This window comes from Calonectris borealis, chromosome 17, assembly GCF_964195595.1.
Source record: "Calonectris borealis chromosome 17, bCalBor7.hap1.2, whole genome shotgun sequence".
In the NCBI taxonomy this organism is placed as follows: domain Eukaryota; kingdom Metazoa; phylum Chordata; class Aves; order Procellariiformes; family Procellariidae; genus Calonectris; species Calonectris borealis.
In genome coordinates this window covers 15,624,486-15,643,795 of record NC_134328.1, presented here as the reverse complement: position 1 = coordinate 15,643,795, position 19,310 = coordinate 15,624,486, and the positions used below count along the sequence as shown (strand labels likewise).

General features: G+C 45.4%; 1 protein-coding gene across 1 annotated transcript in view; it reads left to right on the top strand.

Annotated features, from left to right (window-relative positions):
- Positions 1-14,830, top strand: part of PCMTD2 (protein-L-isoaspartate (D-aspartate) O-methyltransferase domain containing 2) — a 201,532-nt gene extending 186,702 nt beyond the window's left edge. The window contains exon 24 of the mRNA XM_075166741.1: positions 14,820-14,830. Coding sequence (XP_075022842.1) covers positions 14,820-14,823 — 4 coding nt within the window. The 3' untranslated portion in view covers positions 14,824-14,830. The remainder of the gene's footprint in view (positions 1-14,819) is intronic.
- The last annotated feature ends 4,480 nt before the right edge of the window (positions 14,831-19,310 follow it).

Genomic DNA, 19,310 nt, shown 5'->3' with positions numbered 1-19,310 from the left:
TAAATGGATAGGTTGGCTGGGTTTTTTTGCAAGGGGGTGGATCAGGAAAAGTGTGTTTGGGATCCGTCTCCAGGGCTGGGACACCATGGCCGGCGTTGTGCCTCCGAACCCTCCCATGCATCTGCAGCCCAAATCCCGTGCGTGTTTTCTGCTGGGGCTGTGTCTGTGATTTCAAACCCCATCTCTCCACATTCTCCCTGTGCCGTATCAAGAGCCCGTTAAGGATATTTACGTGACGACTTCATTTCTGTGTGGCCTTTGAGAGGTTGAACGTTGACTTGCTTGGGTTTAAAGGAGAATCACAGCCTTTTTCTCTCCTGCTTGACCAGAGGCAGCAACCAGGGGAGACCCAGGACTATTTTGGCCTTAGGGAAGATGTGGGTGCAGTCTGGCAGCTTGCGGACAGGAAATAAAACCATCCTTTTGCTAGTGCTCAGGACCAACAGGCAGGTCTTCACATGGGATTGAGGAGTGGGGAAAGGCTCTGCACAATTTTTCCTGCCATTTTTCACCATTCAGGAGGGGAAAACATTTTTCTTAGAGGCAACCTGGGCTTCCAGCCATGCTAGTTCCTTTCTTTCCCGTTTGATCCATTTTTTGTTACCTTCTGCAGTTTTTCCCTTTCTGCTTGTGCTCCCAAATTCCTTTTGGCTCCAGATTTCTTTGTGCAAAGTGAATCCAGTGATGCCCTTGACTTCCATATAGAGAAACCTTTGGGTGCAAAATGGCTGCAAATTGTGCAGATTTGCCCCTGGGGTGCTGCAAAATAAGATGCCTTCTGGTAGAGCAAGAAATGCCAGCAGGTCCCAAATCAGACTTGGTGGCATGTGTTTTCTAGTGACCACAAGAATGGAAATTGCACTGGGTGAGGCAAAAGTCAACATTGCTCCTGCCAGCTGCTCACTGCAAATTTTGTCCAAGTCAGAGATAACAAAGATTTATTATTGTATTTGTTTGCAATTACTTTTTGAGGCCTGCTGGAAATTTGGCATGGAAGGGTATGATGTAAAGGCAAGAACTCCAGATGAGGATGAGGATGGTGTCATATGGTCCTGTTGCAGCACAGGTGCATGACTGGTCCTTGATATAGGAGGCAACATCAACAGGACTTCAAGGCACAATTTTTGCGGGATGTAATTTTCATCATGTCCTAATTTCGAAGCCCTGTTGGCTCTATTTTGAATGTCCATTTTCTCGTTTTTATTGCAAAATCCCTTTCTCCTGCCCAGATTATGCTACACCCTCGAAAGCAGATACTGCCAGTGTGTCCCGAGGAGACGCAGTTCCACTGGCTCCTCTGGGTTTCCCACAGACTGACATCTGGCAGTCTTTTACCTCCTTTAGGGACTGCATAGGAAGAATTGTGTTTTCCCTCTTCAAGTCAGTCACTACACCAGAGTTTATAAAGATCTTGTGACTTGTAGCTTTGAAAGGTGTTGGATTTGTCCCACAGTCACTGATAACAGAAAACAGGTTTTATATATATGCAGCACAGATTGTATCTTGCTGCCACATATTTCACATTATAATTTTTCTGGAAGGTGTAAGAAATATTCTGCCTTTATCTGTGGCATCATTTCTAAGAAATTCTGACACACACCTCCATCCACAACCATGCCATAAATTGTCACTTCTCATTCATCCAGGCAAAAAGGCTTGACATGGATTTTTGTGTTAACTTACACCAGAATTAACTCCAAATAATGCTCCTTATTTCCATGGAATGATTTATGCCTGCATAAACGAGATCAGAACCTGCTCGTTGCTTATTGACATAATTAATTTCATTCCTGTCCTAAATCGTAGTCCGATACTTCCTGCAAAGTCTTCACTTTCAGTCCCTCAACTCCCTCATGCCTGTATCACACACTCCTGGTGGTAATCTCCCACAAGAAGTCTTAACCACCAGATTGAAAGAAAATAAATTGGTTTTCTTTTGCTAATAAGGCAGTCCCAATGATAAAGACCTTTGAAAGGTTGGACAGGCAAACTTTGTCCCTCTGCTGAGCCTCTCTCGGGCTGATCTTTGCTCCCCTGTTCCTCCCAAGTCTGGTTCTGTATTTTTTGGAAGACAGAAACAGGTTTTAGACAATGTCAAGTGTGGACAGAGGAGACCAAGGAGAGCTGAATAAGACGTGAAAGCCAAATTTCCAGCAGGCCATCTCGAACTGCTCTGGGGTGCCCGTGCCCACGCGCGGCTGTGTGCACAGAGCCTGGTTTCCAGCTGCGTCTGTGCTGAATGTGAAGCCGTGGCCTTGGGCCAGGGTCTGGGATCTGGTCTCCAAGAAAATTTTTGACTTTTTTTTTCAGAATCTGGGTCTAGGTCTGGAGAGAAATACTGCAAATGGCCCCACCTGCGGGATGGAGCAATCCCTGAGACTGAAGCCATGGTCAGTTTTTGGGTGCTTCAAGTCCAAGCGTGAGTTCAAGCTGTCTCACGAGTTCACGTCTCCGAACAGGAGATGTTGCAATCTCTGTGCAGGTGGCCTTTCATAACGTGACCCCGAGACATAGGAACAGAGCACTAGCCATAAATCGAATTTCCCAACATTTGGGAAGGGACTTTAATGTTACTCAAGTGCAGATTTTGTATGTGAATTTCCTTGTTGACTCATTTTCTTATTAATAATTTTTAAAACAGAAATGTCAAGGAACTCACTGAAAACAAACCTCTTGTCCAGCTCAGAAAGCCGTTATATTTCTTTAGACAGACTATGTGATAGATCAGGTTTTCTAAAATGTATTTTATTTCAAATGCTGCTTAATAGATCCAAATAAATCCTGCAGGGTCATTGCTATTTACAGGTAAATAGGTGTATTTTTACACTTTTAATTGATTTTTAAAATTTTAAATTATGTGAATTTTTAGAACAAGTTTGTATAATCTACCTGAGAAGCCAGAGCATCACCTCAGATACAAATGCTCCCCTTCCTAACAGTTACCCAAGAGAAAACAAAACACGTTTACTTATATTTTTCTCAAGAGGGAGCTACTGCAAATCTCATTTCCCTTATATCCTCAGACCACTATGGTCACAGCAACATTATTGCTAAAAACAAAATGAAAGTATTCCAAGGAAAAACTGAAATTCCTAAGGAATTTGCCCAAGAGTTATCCTGTATAAAGACCCTTAGCAGTGAGTGTTTTATTGGGAATGTCAAGAAGCCCAGGAGCAGGCTAAGGATTTCTGTTTCTCCATCCACGCTCGTGTGAACCCTCAGGTTGAGCGAGCCCTGAGCCTCCATCCCTTTCTTCCCAGCACGCCTGCGGTCCTCCGACCCACGCCCACGCGCCCGCATCCTCTCTCACCCGCTCTCCATCGTAGGTCAGCATCTTCTGTTTTCATCAGCTTCCTTTTCGTGAACCAGAAACAAGGAAATCGGATACAAAAGCTCCTTCACCTGCAAGTAACATTGAGGCTGCGACATGGAGGGCCGTGGCAGGGGGGTGAGGGCGGCAGCCCCCTCCGAGCCCCGCGTGGTCACTGCTGCTCAGCGGTGTGAAAGCGAACTCTTGCTTTTAGCACACAAATGCCCCGACTTTTCTGCGTCACAGAGCAAAACCTGCTTAGAGCAAGGGTGTGGGTTGGTTGTTTTTTTAACAATAACAATAGGGGTTTTTTTTAATAATAAGGATAATAATAATGTGTAGGAATCTTCTTTAGTATATCGTAGTGTTTGATGCCCCAGTGACACAATACTGCTTGCCTTATAGTCGTGTCTAGAGGGAGAGGGCTTACACGCCTTTTGATACAGTATTAATCACGCTTACAATTTAGGTAGCAGCAAGGAGCGGCTGCTGCAGGAGGAGCAGCCGGGTCCTTTTTAACGTATGAATGTGCTTTCCGGACTATCCCACTGACTGCACTCTCAATTTTGCCTGCTACTGCATGCAGCCTGAGATGAGTAGACAGCAATACGCTCCAGCTGTATCTGCGCTCCCAGATTGCTGTAGTACCTGACAAGGTAACATTGCCAAAAGCATCATTTTTGGGAGAGGCCGTCCTCCCAGTGACCCATCGCGTAGGGTGCTGCGGTGCTTCTGTAGGTAACGTTGATGTACCAAGCTTCTGTCATGCTGCGACTGATCATTGCCCCATCCCTCTGGTACAGCATGCACGAGCTCCGCTTCTGCTGCTTGTAACTAAGGGGTAAAGAAACCACGTTTGTACCACGTTTGTGGTTCCTTGAAATGCGTACATGGGGAGAGAAAGATACGACTTGTGTTGGCAGTGTAAAACAACCTCCTTCCCACCCAGGTGCCTCTGAAGAAGAGCATCCCAGGTAACCCTGTCTGAGGGTTTGGAGGAGCAGGCAGAACAAGGCAGGCAGTGCCAAGGGTGGAGGCCTGGTCTTTATTTAGGAGGTGCCGTTTGAACCCACCCATGTGGGACTTGCCATGTTTCTGTTTTAATTCCCGTAGGGTCCTCTCGCCTGCATCCAGCTCTGGCGTGCACGTGCGTTCGTGCCTGCAGCCCAGCGCGAGGGGCAGAGGGGAATGGGACTCCCAAACTTTGGAAGCCCCCCACCCTTGTCTACAGCCCTTGGGGGTCTGGAGGACCCTGCAGCTGTGCCATATCCATTCCTTGTGGAAGCATCTCTTACTCTCCTTACAGAGAGGGACTGAGTTACCTTCATATCTCCATAAATATTTTGCCACTGTTCTTCCTGTAATACCAGACTGTCATGAGGCCTTCAGGGTTTGCCCACCTTGCTGGTGTTTGCAGTCTCTTGTATCTCTTAGCGCTGCTGCCATAATCTAGTTTGACACTGGTCCCGTATCCTCACCTTCCTTGTCCAGACTATATACAAGTGAAGATGTAATGCCAGAACTCCGCTCTGAGACTTGCTTTTAGCCTGGCATCACTAGATGCACCAGGGAGCCTTCATGTTTTGTTAGCATGACAGTTTTGCTTTTTATTGGCAATTTATTTGCTTCCTCATTGAGCCACTGTGACCTCAACACATCCCTGGTTTGTTCTGCTGGAGCCTTTCAGCGCGGGGATGGATTTTGCCCCTCTGTACAGCGCCGTGGAAGGGTTTGTCCCTTGGCTTCAGCTGATCGCAGTGAAACAGGGATGAGGGTTTGGTTCTGGTTTTCTTGTCAAGCTGAATGTCTCAGAGAAGAGCTTACAGACTCTAACAGCGTTGATGCTTTTGCTCCCTGAAGCAAGAGCTGCTTCAAGACCCCAGTCCCCTCCAGCGGTCCACGCATGTGGCTTTGCCTGCCAGGCTCCAGCTTGATAATGGGGAGAAACAGAAAGCAGCTGGTCCAAGCCGTGCTATTTCCAAAGCTGGAAGCGTCTTGCCCTCTCATAATCCTGTAAATACAGCCGCAGATGAATTGTTCAAGCAGCATCTGTTTGCCTAGTCCTGAGAAACTTGAGCTAACTGCAAGCTTTCCAAAACTCAGTGCCAAACTCAGGCTAGATGTCACCTGCAGCTACACCTATAATTTTAGGGCAGGGTTAATGGTTTTAGATAGAATCCATGCCGAAATCTCCAGTTTGGATGGTTTTGGCCCAAAACCAAGGCTGAATGTCACTCTGCTGGTGAAGCCTCCCCTGGAACTTCAGCTCCATTTGACACTGATGACTGTGGACCTGGGGACATGCTCTCTCCTTCCCACTGCACACAAGAAAAGGTTGGCACAAGCTTTGCAAGCCAAGATGAGAAAATGCTTCCTTATTTTAGCGTGCCGTGGGCACCTCCCGTTAAAAGTAGAAGCAGCATTTCATGGTAATCCCTTAAACCTGACCAACACAGTGGCCATGACCCAGTATTTCACATATGCAGTGATGGTCATAAAAGGGATTTATTACAGATGTGGGTATAGAGAGCTCAGTCCTTTAGCATCTCTGTAGATGGTTCAGCCTGGCTGATGACCTGAGGAGGAGTCATCAAAGCTGGTGACAGGTCTTTTCTGTCCTGCCTGCTTATCCACACTGGTCCAGCATCTTCCCTGGAGCTGAAGATATCCTGTGCTCCTGTCAGCAGGCAGGATGGGGACCATTCTGTGCTGGTTACTCTTCCCCACTACCCAAACCCTAAAATTTGAAGTTTCTTCACTTTTTCTCAAAAAATTCCCGCACGGGGTAGAGAAGCTGAGACTTTCAGGAACGCCGAGGCAAAACAAGATATAGCTGATAAATGACAGAGATTTTGTTATTTTAAATCAAGAGCAGATTTTAAACATAGTTGCAGTTGCTGTGTGGTATATCAAATGCTTTAGGAGATTCAATAAATTATTCTTATAAATGTTTTATTCTTTTATCAGTAATTCATATAGGCGGGTGCCACTGTTCTTATACAGCAATGCTCCACACACTAAAACTATATTCCTGTTTCTCCAGTATAGACATTGTATTTATGAAATTTATCTTGCTTAGTGTCACTTTGGCACACTATCCACATATACTGCATACAGATTGCACATTACATGCCAAATGCTGATAGGTATCACTCCATGTAATAAGCGTGTGTATGTTGAACAGACACCAAACAAAGTGTTACCTGCCTTGTTTGTGATGTGACTCAACATAATTGGGAAAAGAGAAAAATGAAGATCCTGTTTTGTTAAGAAATACACTGTATTCGAATGCTTCTTAAACAGATTTTATCAGGAAGCTAAAATAATTGAGATTGCTTCTGCAATATTTCTTAAAAAATACCTTGGCAAAACAAACACACACAGCCCAAAAATACTTATCAACTACTGTATTTCTATGTATTCTTCATTGCTATTCATCGGAACTGTAAATTCTGTACAGATTGAATGAAGTTCACAATTTATCTTTGTCATAACCTGCAAGATAAAAGGACAACACAACTTTGACTGCAAAAGCGTGTGCATGTTGTTTGAGTACATGCATATACGTGTTGCTGTACGTGCATGTGTATACAAACACATGCACACACATGCTTTAAAACAGATAAATCTGCACATGAGATGCACGGGGAAAAAAAAATAGTTCTTTTTTTGGAGGTGGGAGAGTGGGTAAAACCAAAACAAAAGACTATTTCAATAATGCATTTCTATCAAAAAGGAAGATTTGCAAAGGGGATTGATGTGTAACTGCCATCCCAAGGGGAAATCCCACTTCTGAAGGCAGCACAGGCCACGCAGCAGAGTGATGCAGTTGCTTTAAATGATAATTTCTTTGGCTTCTTTTCAAACAAAAGAATATAGCGGCCAGTGCCAATTCCAAGTCCAAACCAAAAAGCCCGTTCCTAGTCGTGGGGCCAATCCGTTGTCCTACGCCATCGGAGAGCCAAGGGCAAAGGCTTTACGTGCTGTGACCCCGACGGCAGCGGTGCTGGCTGATGGGCAGTGCCATGGTCTCCCGCAATCCCGGCATTGCTTCCCCCTTCGGTACGGGCTGCTGCCCGGGCAGAGGTCCTGCTGCCCTGTGGGTCCTGCTCTTACCTTTGCCTACATATTTAAAAAAGCCCTCAGTTAAAAGACATTTAGGAAAACAGTCATCAAAAGCCCATTTTTGATCTTAGATTTATGAAAGAAATGACAAAGTTGTAATCAATAAATCTGATTGTACAAGCAGGTCAGCCCCCAGACTCTGATTGCCTTTATACAGAGGTTTCACCAAGCTCATCAAATGAATTATCCTCTAGGATTTAATTTTGCCCATATTTTCACAGATGCAAGATCTATATTGGGTAGAACTTATCCTTCAGTGTTTAATCTAAATCAAACAAAGGCACGAAGAGCTAACTTTTCCAGTTAAATACTGCTGGATGCCATTGAAAAAGTAGTAATCAGATTTTTGCATTGGCCTGAAATTCATCTCTAGGTCCAAAGTTATCGGTTGTAAGAGCCACTTCAGTCCCAAGTGTGTTTCTAAGCAAAGGTGACTTCCATTGCCGGAGCGTGTGGCCATTTCCCCGAGATACCTTGACGCTATCACAGTTTATAACAGGATCTGGCTCATTTGGCCTTAACTAGACTAAAAATGGTTCATGCCTTTGTCCTGACGGTGAGCTCAGAGGTGAGTTTCACACCGGGACAGGCCGTTCTCGCTTGGCGCGAGCGCAGGTGCTACACGCCCTCGCCTCCCGCTCGTAAAAATCTGAGGCTCAGCTGAGCATGAAAGTTTGGTTGTCCTTTAGAAAGCAAAGACAGCTGCTGCTTTGCTTCCTTTAATTTGCTCCGTTGCCTTGGCTTTTTTGCACTTTCGTTTCATCTCCAAAGAATCTCTCATAATGCCTTTGGTACTTATGTACAATTTTAAAACGTTTTGTATGTATTGAATGGTACACACTTTCTCTTGTAAAATAGCAATCGGACTTTTTTTTTTTTTTTTGGTGAATGTGTAATTTCCTCTGTACATTTCAATCACGACTTTGTGCAATGTACATTTTATAGGGACAGATGCCAAGGGAATGACCTGTAGTTTTCTAAGGGAATAGCTGGAAGCGGAATGACACAGTCACAGATGGTTTTACATTAGCACCGCAAAAGAGCAACGTAGCCCAGACTTTTCCACCGAAGCGTTGAGCATGATACAGCGTGTACCTTCACATGAATGACTGTGGCAGCTGCAAAACTGTATATGTGTGATACTAAAAACCACAGCGACGGTTGTAATTGGAAGGGAAAATTAAATAATCACAATCATTACTTTAAGCCTCAAAGCATCAGAATGGAAAATTTGCATTCAGTAAAAATACCAGAGATTTAACCTTCATGAGATGAAATACACATTTATTTTTCTTTGCACTTCTTCTGTTCACTTGTTTGTTTATTTCTGGTGATTTCTTGGTGTGTTGGGGACATATTTAACGGCTGATGAAGAGGAACGAGATGGTGAGTGAGGGCCTGACCCTTCCTGGCATTAAACCTTCACACCTCCCTTTCTTATTTCTAATGTTAAACAATGTTTTTCTTTCTGATGTATAAAACCAAGCTCAGAAATCTCAAGTGCCCTCAGTTACAAGGACACTGTCCCTTCAGAGTCCTTTAATAATATTGATTTTCTTAATTAGACATCAGCCGCATCCTGACAGATAAAGGATGGTTACCGAAGCTCTTCGGCCCCCGTGCCAGCTCCTTATCACCGTGCTAAAAATTGAGGCTGGTGTCATCGAAATGGGCTCAGAGCCAAGGAATGGCACTGGAGAGGGACCCTTATCTGTCCCACAAGTTATCTTGCTTACCAGGCACCAGTCCTAAATTGAGAAAGCGCGTGCTGGATTTTGGAGAGCTCTCGGAGCGAAGTGGATGGACTGACAGTATTTTCCATAGAGAGGTTGGCTGATGAAACAGCAGTTCCATTTTGCAAGAGAAAAGGAAAAAGTAAAATCCCTCCCTCCACACTGATATTTTTTCCAGAAAGATGAAGTACCAGAATCTAGATGAACCAGTGCCTGGATTTTAAAAAGCCTGCCAGTCATTTGGACAAGGCAGTGAAGGAGGCTTGGCAGGATGAACAGTTTGCTTCAGGCACAGCAGCCGCCTGGTTGTACCAGATGACTTGGCTCGAAGCCTTCAGCAGCTCCCGTCCTCCCCAAAGCTATTAAAGAAGGCCAGGTGCGAATGTTTCGCAATGGGTACAGCAGATTAAGGTGTACTTAAATAACATCGTTATATTTTATCTCATTATGTTTCACGCCAGTGAGATAAGCAGGAAAATTCTCAGCTTGCTAAATCACATTCCCCTGTCATCTGAACAGGCTCATGTGTTGGCGTGTGGTGCATCCACACGCTGTCCTGCAGGTGCCCCTGCCACCCAAAGAGGGGTGCTGGTGGAGCCAGACGTGGTACCTGCTGTGCCAGAGCGGAGCCGAGCCCTGCAGACCTGCAGTCCTTGCTCCCACGTTCGCCAAGCCAACAGGGGAGACCACGCAGGGGGAGGCATTGCTTTTTCTTGGCAATTGGCCTCAACTGCCCTGACGGTCTGGTCCAGAGGGAAAATCAGGAGGACCCTTTCCCCTGCAGTGTGGTAAATGTCCCTTTTGTGGAGCAGAAGTAAATGCTGGAGCCTTAGAAGAAATTCATATAAATACAAACCACCCAAATTCCTTAGGCTTGCAATTGCCCTGGCTATCATAGGAACATATCTACCAGGTCTTCTCACAGCTAAAGCTCCTCAAGGGAAAATGATTTTTATTCAAATTCTCTGGGCAGGAATATTTTACCCTCTGTGCTTTTTACCGCATGGTCTATCGGGGTGCCAGGAACTGGGTCCTGAGGAGCTGTGATAACAAAACAGCATTGCGGTAACTCGGGGACACTCCCATGCGAGTTTACAGCCCGCTGACCCCAACCGGGCAAAAGCAGCTGGTTTAGGAATAAAGTAAAAGTTGTTTTCCTGAAAGAGCAGGGTTATTTGGGATTGAAGATGTACATGCAGTGGCAGGGTATGAACTTCTGCAGGATGAACTCATTGCCAAAAACTCTGCCAAGCTCTGTTCCTAAGCAGAATCCCAGTCTGGGTATTTCTGTGCCTTGTTCGCTGACTAATTAAACCATACACTGTCCTTGAAAATGAACCATTTCTTCCTTATTGACTGGAGGGGTAAGCAGGAGTTGTTACAAGAGGAAGACTCAGGTTGTAAAATCTCAGTCCTACTTTTGGGCACCCAATTTAAGACACTTGGACCTTCTCAGTCCAAAGTGAAAAAAAGCCAGCTCCAGCTTTTGATCTCAATAACACCCAACTCCAGCATTTGCGTTTCCAGCCCTGGGTGGGCAGAAACCTTTTTCCTTTCCGAAACTCTGCAATAACTCAGTGGCAGAACCATGAATGAAATCTCTCCGATCCATTTAACGCTACTCCGCACTGCTCTGGGGTATCATTTACCCTTGTTACGCTCTTGGCAGCTCTCTCCTGTAACCTAATGGTGGTTTTGGGCATAAAGCATTTTTTCTGGAAAGAGAAACCTTTTTCAGCAAGATGGTCGCTCTCTTTTTGTGTAAGGAAGTTAATAATACATAGCTAAACAGAAAGACAGACAAAAAATGAAGTGGAAGGAAGAGGAAGAGGGCATGGGACACACTTTAAAAGATTATGTAATTTGGCGTGGATAAGGAATTCGGTGAATAATGGAACATGAGATTTTTCACACAAAACTCAAAAGCAAGTGTTTTATCTCCTTGCCCTTGAAGGACTGTTAACAGGAGGCAAGTCAGAGATGGAGAGAGGAGATTTTTGGATACAACTGAAAAGCCAGTGAGATTACTCTTTAAACCATTGAACTTAGACGCTAAATAAACCAAACAAAGCCCCCGAGCACCTCTTTCCCCTTTGGCTTTCAGAGATTTCTCAGCTTCAGTTGAATCAGCCCCAGGTTCTCCCCCACGACCAGACCTATCAATTACACATTTCCTGATGATTTATTGAACAAAAGTTTTAGATGCACTGACGCACTTTATCACTCCAACTTTCTAGTATCAAAAATGAGTAGAAATCCTTGCTGTTTCTTTGTCTCCCTCTGCCACTGGTCAGCACTGATGTGAGGTTTCTGTGGATCTGGCATTTCTTTAATTTTTGTAGCTCTCTGCTTAATTCCTTTTTAATCACAAAAGCAGTGCACAGGTTTGGGGCTGGTTCTCCGCACTAAGATCAAACATCGTCTCCGTGTCTTTTTGGGTCCTGATTTCTTCTTTAGAAGACAAATGCTAAAATGTGATTTTATTCTTTGCCTTCTCCTGACTCAGCTGAAGCTTTTACTGAAATCAGAGCATGCAGGAGCCAGTGAATATAAATCAATCAAGACAGTTTTAATTAAGTGGTTAAACCGAACAGCAGTACACACCAAGGCATGATAGATTAACTGGGAGAGCTGGTGCACCACGTAATCCCAGCACCCTCCTATGCAGAAAAGGAGCTTTGCTGGAGCAAACACATGGAGGCACATTTTCCTTGGGTGGAGAGGGTTTGAAATAGTAAATTAAAAAGTAATCTCAGGCAAAACAGCTGCTGCTCAGTAGTGACATGACCAAAAGAGGTGGTGATACCTCCGGATCTCCCTCTCCCAAAGATCCAGGCAGTGGCACTGCTTCAAAACCCTTTGCATTAACTCAACCCCAAGCAGCACATTGGTGCGCATATGTATTGCATGCATTGCATGAACTGCCTCCAGAGGGGCTCGAAGCTGAAATTTCCTCTCCAGTCCATCCTGCAGAAAAGTCAGAGCTCCTCTTTGCGAGGAAGGCAGGCTTGCTGGAGGCGTGCAGCCCGCCGCGGAGCCTGGACCCTAGATGGCAGAGCGAACACGCTGCCGAGCACCGCGTTGGTGCTGCAGAGCATCACCTAAATGGGAGCAGACTGACTTGTTCCCTTTTCCAGCTGAATTTCTGGGTCCTTCGGAGTCCAGAAAGCCACCTCCCTGCTCGGTATTTATAGCTAAGCACCAACTGGGCAAACACAGTGGAATTTCTGGGGGCTCCCAGGTAAGCATCCCTTATGACCAGCCAGTGCTGTTTTTTCTGGGGAGAAGCAGGAGATTGCTCCCAGAATTGAGCACACACAGAGGCTGTGCCCACAACCCCAGCTCCGCAGTGCAAAGCCTCTGAATTTCATTTCTCCTAAATAAGGGAAGAACACAGGCAAAGTCTGGGGTCTTCCCCAGTTTTAGGAGGTCTCCCTTAGGATGTCTCACTCTTGCTGTTTGTAGAGTGGAAACAGTATTGTTGGCAAAAAGAAAGGGATTCATTGAGACTGGTTTCCTAAATAAGGTAAAACATGTCTTCTTGTAAGGAAGGGGGTATTCCGTGAAGTGCGCAAAGCTGCCGGGTGGGCAACTACCAAAGACTCAAGTATTAATGTCTCCTGGCCTCTTGCCCTTCAAGCTGAGGGTGGTAGGAGAAGAAAACCATTTCGATTTTATTCCATGATTTATTGATAGCATTGAATATATTATTCAAAAGTTCCTTCTCCTCTGGGGTCTGCAGGCTTTCTAGTTCAGCACGGCAGGAAAGGCTGGGGTGGGGGCAGATCCTGTCTTGTCTCCCCCAGCTGAGTTTCACATCTGGTTTTGCTGTGGGTGCCTCGATGCCCCCGATCGTGCTGCAGCTCCTGCAGGTCCAGCTGCACGTCCGTCAGTGAACTGGGGGGTGCATCAGTCCAGGGAGGGTGTCCCAGAGCAGGGGCTCAGGTCTGGGGTATGCACAGGTCTGTCCTGATTTTCACTCTTAGGTAACAAGAAAGTTTCCTAGTGTCAGCAATGAAAAGATTAGGTCTTTTAAAAAGTTGGCTCTTTCTAAATTGAGGGATGAAGGGTTCCTGGCATGAGTCAGGGTGGTGTGAGGGCCACCTGCACATCAGGTCTTCTCCTGCTCCAGCCCGTTCGTCTGCTGGCGGCACATGGCAAAGCTGAGTGTCTGCAGAGGTCTGGGTGGGTGTGTGAATCCCTCGGGAGCGGCAGAGCTGGGCACACACGTGTCTGCCACTGCCACCGCATCCGCACTGCCCATCGCTACGCTGAAACGTCAGATGTCCCATTTGCACCGGTCCTCACTTGGGCTTGAGTGGGGAGATTTGAGGAAAGGAAGTAAGAGAATCAGTCTGGGTTCTTTGTCCTCAAAATAAGGGAGAAATAAAGGAGAGGTGAAGCAGGATGGTCCCAGTGCTGACCGACTGACCAACGTGCCTCTTCGAGCGCACGGACCCCTCTGACCCTGCAAGGGCAGCTCAGCCACAGCCCTGCTCGTATTTCCCTGGTAAAATAAACACTTTTAGATTAATCGCCTGTGAAAGGGCAGTGTGCGACCAGGACAGCGGTGGCGTGCCAGGCTGTGCATCCATGACCCACTCCCCAGCAGAGGGTGCAGGAGCTTTATTTCCAGAGCCCATAGTGCATCATTTGGTTAATTTGGGATATTTATTAGTGCAGTGGTGGTAATCTGGTCCTGCCTTCTCTCACTTGCGTTGTGTCCTGCAGATTACGGGGGTTGTGCTCATCTCAGCTGTATCCAAAGACTTGTGACACTGTCCTATGAAAAAGGAATTAAGCTCCCACATAGATTCAGTTGTATTTCAAAGGGAGGAAAATATGTACTCCTCTTCCCCATCTTGCAGTATTGCTTGCTTTCCTGTGTTGAGCAATGCTATTTAGCTAATGGACATACAGCTCTTTGAAGATGTATGGCACTTTGTAAAGTCTTAGTATGATTACTCTGCATTAGTCATAAAAGGCAATGGTGCAATTCATCTTCCACTGCAGCGTGGAAGCCTTCGGGACCAGCCGGAGAGCTGATTTACTTCGTCTCTTCCTGGAGGGGGGTTGGGAGGCTGAAGCTGGTCTTTGAAGGAGATGCTATGTGATGGGTATTGATAGGGTGTTTGCTATAGAAATGGGATGGCTGAGAGAGGAATAGACATAGGGTTTTTTGCAAATCGAATTTCTGCAGGTTTCTAGGGTACAAAGTGGGCAAGGTGGTTTCATCCAAAATGCAAGAGAAGCTGTTGTAACGGGTTGGATTTTTGCAAAGGTGGAAGTAAATACCACTGGTCCTGCAGAAATACGAGCTCTTCAGCAATCCCATTTCCCCACTGCATCTCAGACTGCCTCCTCCGACAGCAGAGCACCCCGTGCGCTGAGGCACGGGGACAGCACGGGGACATGGGGAAGGCTCCTGCTGCTCCCCAGCAGCTGAGGCTTATCTTGGAGAAGGGAGGAAAAAAAGCCAACCACTGGATCGCTAACACAAAGTTCAGCAGCATTTAGGAATTTTATCTGCCACATTATGGGGGTTTTTTAAGAGTAAATCTTAAATAGGCTCTTCACCACATTGCCTGCAGAATGGGAATTTTGATCAAACTGGCTGAATCTCAAAACTGGCTGAATCTCAGTCATACCAGGTAAATGAGGCGGGGTGGGAAAGAAAAAAAGAAAGCAAGAACCTTTCCCATTCCTTTCATTTCCAAGATTTCCAGTAACCAGAAACCGCCTGTTCCAGCTGATGGGGTGAAAGTTCAGTCCTGTGCCGTGCAAGGAGAAAATTCCTTTAAAATGTAGGGGAATGGATGTGTCAGGTGCTGAGCTTTATTTGCCACTCACCCTCTTGCTGTACTGGGAAGAAATGAGAGTCACTGAAAGGAAGGAGGCGGCTGAAGAATGAAAGAGAAGCCAACCTTGGCCTGTGATGATAAATCTTGCTTCTTAATAAAACGCTGCTGGGGAGCATCATGTTCTTGCCCTGCTTCCAAGCAGATAAGGTTTGCCTCCCACAGACTGTTTTCTCCTTCAATCTTCACAGATATCGATCTGTATAAAGATGGATTTTAGAAAAAGGAGGGGAGAAAACAGCCAATGACCTTCACATTTATTTAACGGTCTGAGTCACTTGAAAAATACCTTGATTATAGCCTGGCAATTTTCTCTGGCTGCTCCGGAGCAGAAAGGCAGGGCAGCTGATGTAGGCAGGAGGGCAACACGAACAGCAGAACTTGCCTCTGTAATCTGAAGAAAGGACTTATTCCAGAGGGCATGCAGTGATTTCTTTGTCCTGTTCAGCCCTTTGGACGAGAGGTTCAGATCACTGGTTTTGTCTTAATGCGGTTCTCAGTTGTCTGCTGGCCAATGGCTGCACCACCACTGGAGCTGCTCACGTTTATATTATTTATTTGTCCCCCATTACCCCTGCCCAGATCTGTTCCTCTAATCCAGGGCATGTGGATGCCCAGCATCCTTCCCAGGAGCCACACAGCTGGGCTTTGCCCAGGGACACTCTCTCCAATGCCGCATGTGGCTTGTGGGACAGCAACGAAGATGCTCCCAAGCACTGCTTACGTTTAAAACACATAATGGTTTTAAACTAAAAAAGGGTAGATTTAGACTAGATATAAGGAAGAAATTTTTTACGATGAGGGTGGTGAAACACTGGAATTCTGTGATTCTATGATCCTGCTAAGTAAACCAGATACATCCTTCGTAGACAGAGGTACGAGAAGGGCATCACAAGACACGTGCATGGACTGGTGATCTAGTGGCCATGACTGAGCATAAACATAGTTTGTGGGCTCCTACAGTGAAGGCATCTGATACAGCCAGAGTCTACTGATGGCAATGCACGGACTCCTGCCCACATGGTTTTGGAAAAAGTCTTAAAACCTTTCTGGTTATGGATGTTGTATTAACGTGCAGTCAGAGAAATTTCCAGGCATCTCGTAAATGTCGTGGCTGATGAGATTAGTATCAGGTTTCTGGAAATTCTTGTGAGTCCTTGCACTCTAGTTTTCATTTTTGTGCAAGGCATTATTTGTGCTAAGCAAAAAAAAAAAAAAAGAGCAATTTCTACAGAGGAAAAATGTTCTCTTGCCTTTGGCTAAAATATCTTTAGTAATGTTGGCAAAATAGAAGAAAAAAAACCCAAGCTTTGTTTTTCACGGACAGGTGGGCAGACAGCCAGAGGGCTTGTGAAGAAAGCTCCAAACTGACTCGTGACCTCTCCCTCCTGGGCACAGAGATTTTCCCCTTGGCTGGGGGTTGTTATAAGAAGCTGCTTTCTTTGCAAGGATTTTTAAAAGTATTTAATGAGTTCCCTGTTCAGAAATCAAAAGCCAACAGAACAGCATCACAGCCTGCTCTTCACCTCTGAAGGATATCATCTCCAGTGTACCCCCTTCTCTGGAGCAGTAAAGGGGGACATAGAAAATAAATAAATGTCCTAAATATCTGTTAGTCCCAGTACCCCCAGCCACCAGCTGTATGCACAGTCAAGCAGGCTTTCCTTGGGGTCTACACAGGGACAACCGCTGAAAGAAATACTTTGCTGGAGACACTCTCATTAATTCCCCGTGTAGACAAGACATAGAGAAACTCTGATAGCTTCTTCAGGTGTTGAGAGCTTCAGCTTTGTGTCCTCTGTAGAGCTGCAGATGCCGAGTCCTGACCAATCTCTACTCTTTGCTGAGTGAGTTAAAGGTCTGCGCTTATCGTGGGCACACAAAACAAGTGTTATCTCTGTAATTAGACTGTTAAACCACAGCACAAACTACAATTTCTCATGATAATAAAATAGTGCATTAGCATAAGTCCATCAAGAGCAGATTTTAGAAATAATTGGTTTAGATTTTGAGCTAACATCTGCTTTGGTTATTAGCTTTTGGACACTTTGTTTTTAATCGGACAATTTAAAGAAAATTATGAAGAAAAGTGCCTCCGGTCTTTCTTCAATAGAAAATTTCTTTTTAGAGAAGAGTGCTGCGAAAGTTTGCCTTTCTGTAAAGAAATGTGTGTGGGTAAAAATGTATGCAATAACAACTCTTACAGCTACTACTAACTGTAATGGTGGCCAAGGTGCAAAACTAAAGAAACAGAAATCAGGTAGCATTTCTGAAAGGTTTAAATCCCGTCTCCAGATCTGAGCATGGTGTCTTGGAGCAGCCAAGCACCTTGCATCTCACAGTTTCTTTGTGTGCTGGAGATGCAGTTCCACTCGGGGTTGTATTTTTTAAAGAGGCACCTGGGGACCTCCCGTGGGGTCCCAGCCCACGTGCTCGTGCAGCCGCTGTGCAGCAGCCTCCACTGACGGCCCGTGCTGGCAGAAGAAAATTCATTTTCTCCTGCACAGCCCAAGAAACAGAGGGACAGAGGGAGCTGCTAGAAATTGCCCATGAAGTTTTCTGTTACAGAAAATGGATCACATGGACAGAACTTCAATTTAGAGAGCTGGAAATACACACCAGATGGAAGAGACCCATTTGTGCCAGAGCAGAACTTGGCAAGCAATGGCTGAAACTGTTGCGATAACATCAGCTTCTGTTTCATTTGAAAGCTGTGTTTATTTTTCTTTTTAACCTGAAGTCCCATTGCAAAAAAATTGAGAGCAGAAGAGATTTTACAGCACATGAGGGAGAAGTATCAGGTCACAGGCTGAGACAAGACCCTTGAACCCTTCAAAAGCAACGTGAATCCTGGCCCACCCCTGGTGCCTGTCCTGCTGTTTTTCAAACCGCAGCCTTCTGGCATTGCCAGACAGGTCCTCTTCTGCTTTTCAGCAAGTCTGTAGCCAGCCATCCTCTTACTGTCTCCATGAACCTGGACCATCCTCTGTCCACTTCTGCTGTTGCAATCCTTCTTTGGGACCCCCTGTCCTCCCAGGCTCTCCTCCCTGCAAAGGTCTCTCATGGGAGGTCAGAGCTCCCCCAGGTCACTGCTCCCACGGAAATGCTTAGAGACCCTTTCCAGACAACTTTTCCCTTTCCAGCCCAGATTTCTGGAAATAGCAGCCTGCCCACATTTGGACAACTTGCCTGAAATGAGGCAGATGAAGCCTGTAAAACTCTTTCCCTGACATTCAGAGCTGCTAATTTTTAATGCAAAGTGTTGCCTTGGTATTTGCATTTGAAATGAGTTTGCATTTCCTTAACTCCATTGCCACCCCCTCTGCAGCTATATAGACTGTAATTTTACAGGAGCATTCAAGACACCAGGTTGTCCCTGGGAGCTTTGCCCGTGTCCCCAAGACAAGCCGTTCTTGAGCACCTCAGTAAAAGGGTGCTGCTGCTCTCCTCGGCGCTGCCAAGATTCATGCCAACAAGAAAAGCCCAGTCCTCATAAACCAGTGGCTGGGGAAAAGGACCATTTCTGGTACACTCCGTATTCCTGATCTCTTTTTTTCCCTTCCTAGGTTTTGTGGCTTGGGAGCTGTAATCAAACCATTTTGTTTTCTCAAAGGCGTGTAAGAACAGCTGGTCATTCAGCGTGAATTAGCTTCTACCGAGCATTATATCCTGCAGTAAGAATAAGATAGAGTGTAGATGATCAAAGAGACATAGTCTCCTTTGCTTGAAAACAGAACATGAGAAAAAAGCAGAAATCAAAGATGATATATTGAGTCTTCTTCATATCAGGTTCTTCCAACGTTTTTTTTTAAAAAAAACTAGAATTCTAATCAAATTAGTGACACGTTAGGGAGGGTGGGTGCTACTACCAGCTGACAGAAATACCTTTATGCAGAAAACTCTCATCAGTTTTGGAAGTTTAGGTTAAAGCCAGAAAAATATGGAGTCACACACAGTTCAGTGTGGGAAAATCCTGGAGTCTGAAGTTTTCAAAGGGACAGCCTATCTCCAGATTTATATACACCAGCATTTGCTTGAAAGCAGAATACAGTTTGTATGTGAAATTAAGGATTTGATTGCACAATAGCCTACCATGTTTGCTCATAGTATGATGACGGATCTGCAAGGTGGAAAGTTAAAGGGTATTTCATAACTCTCTCTTGTAAGGGTGTTTACTGCAATAATTCATTATAGCTACCAGATCCCTCCGTTACTACAAACCTGCACAGAAACTCACATATAAAAAAAAAAATAATTGGAAAAAACCCCAACTTTTGCATGTGG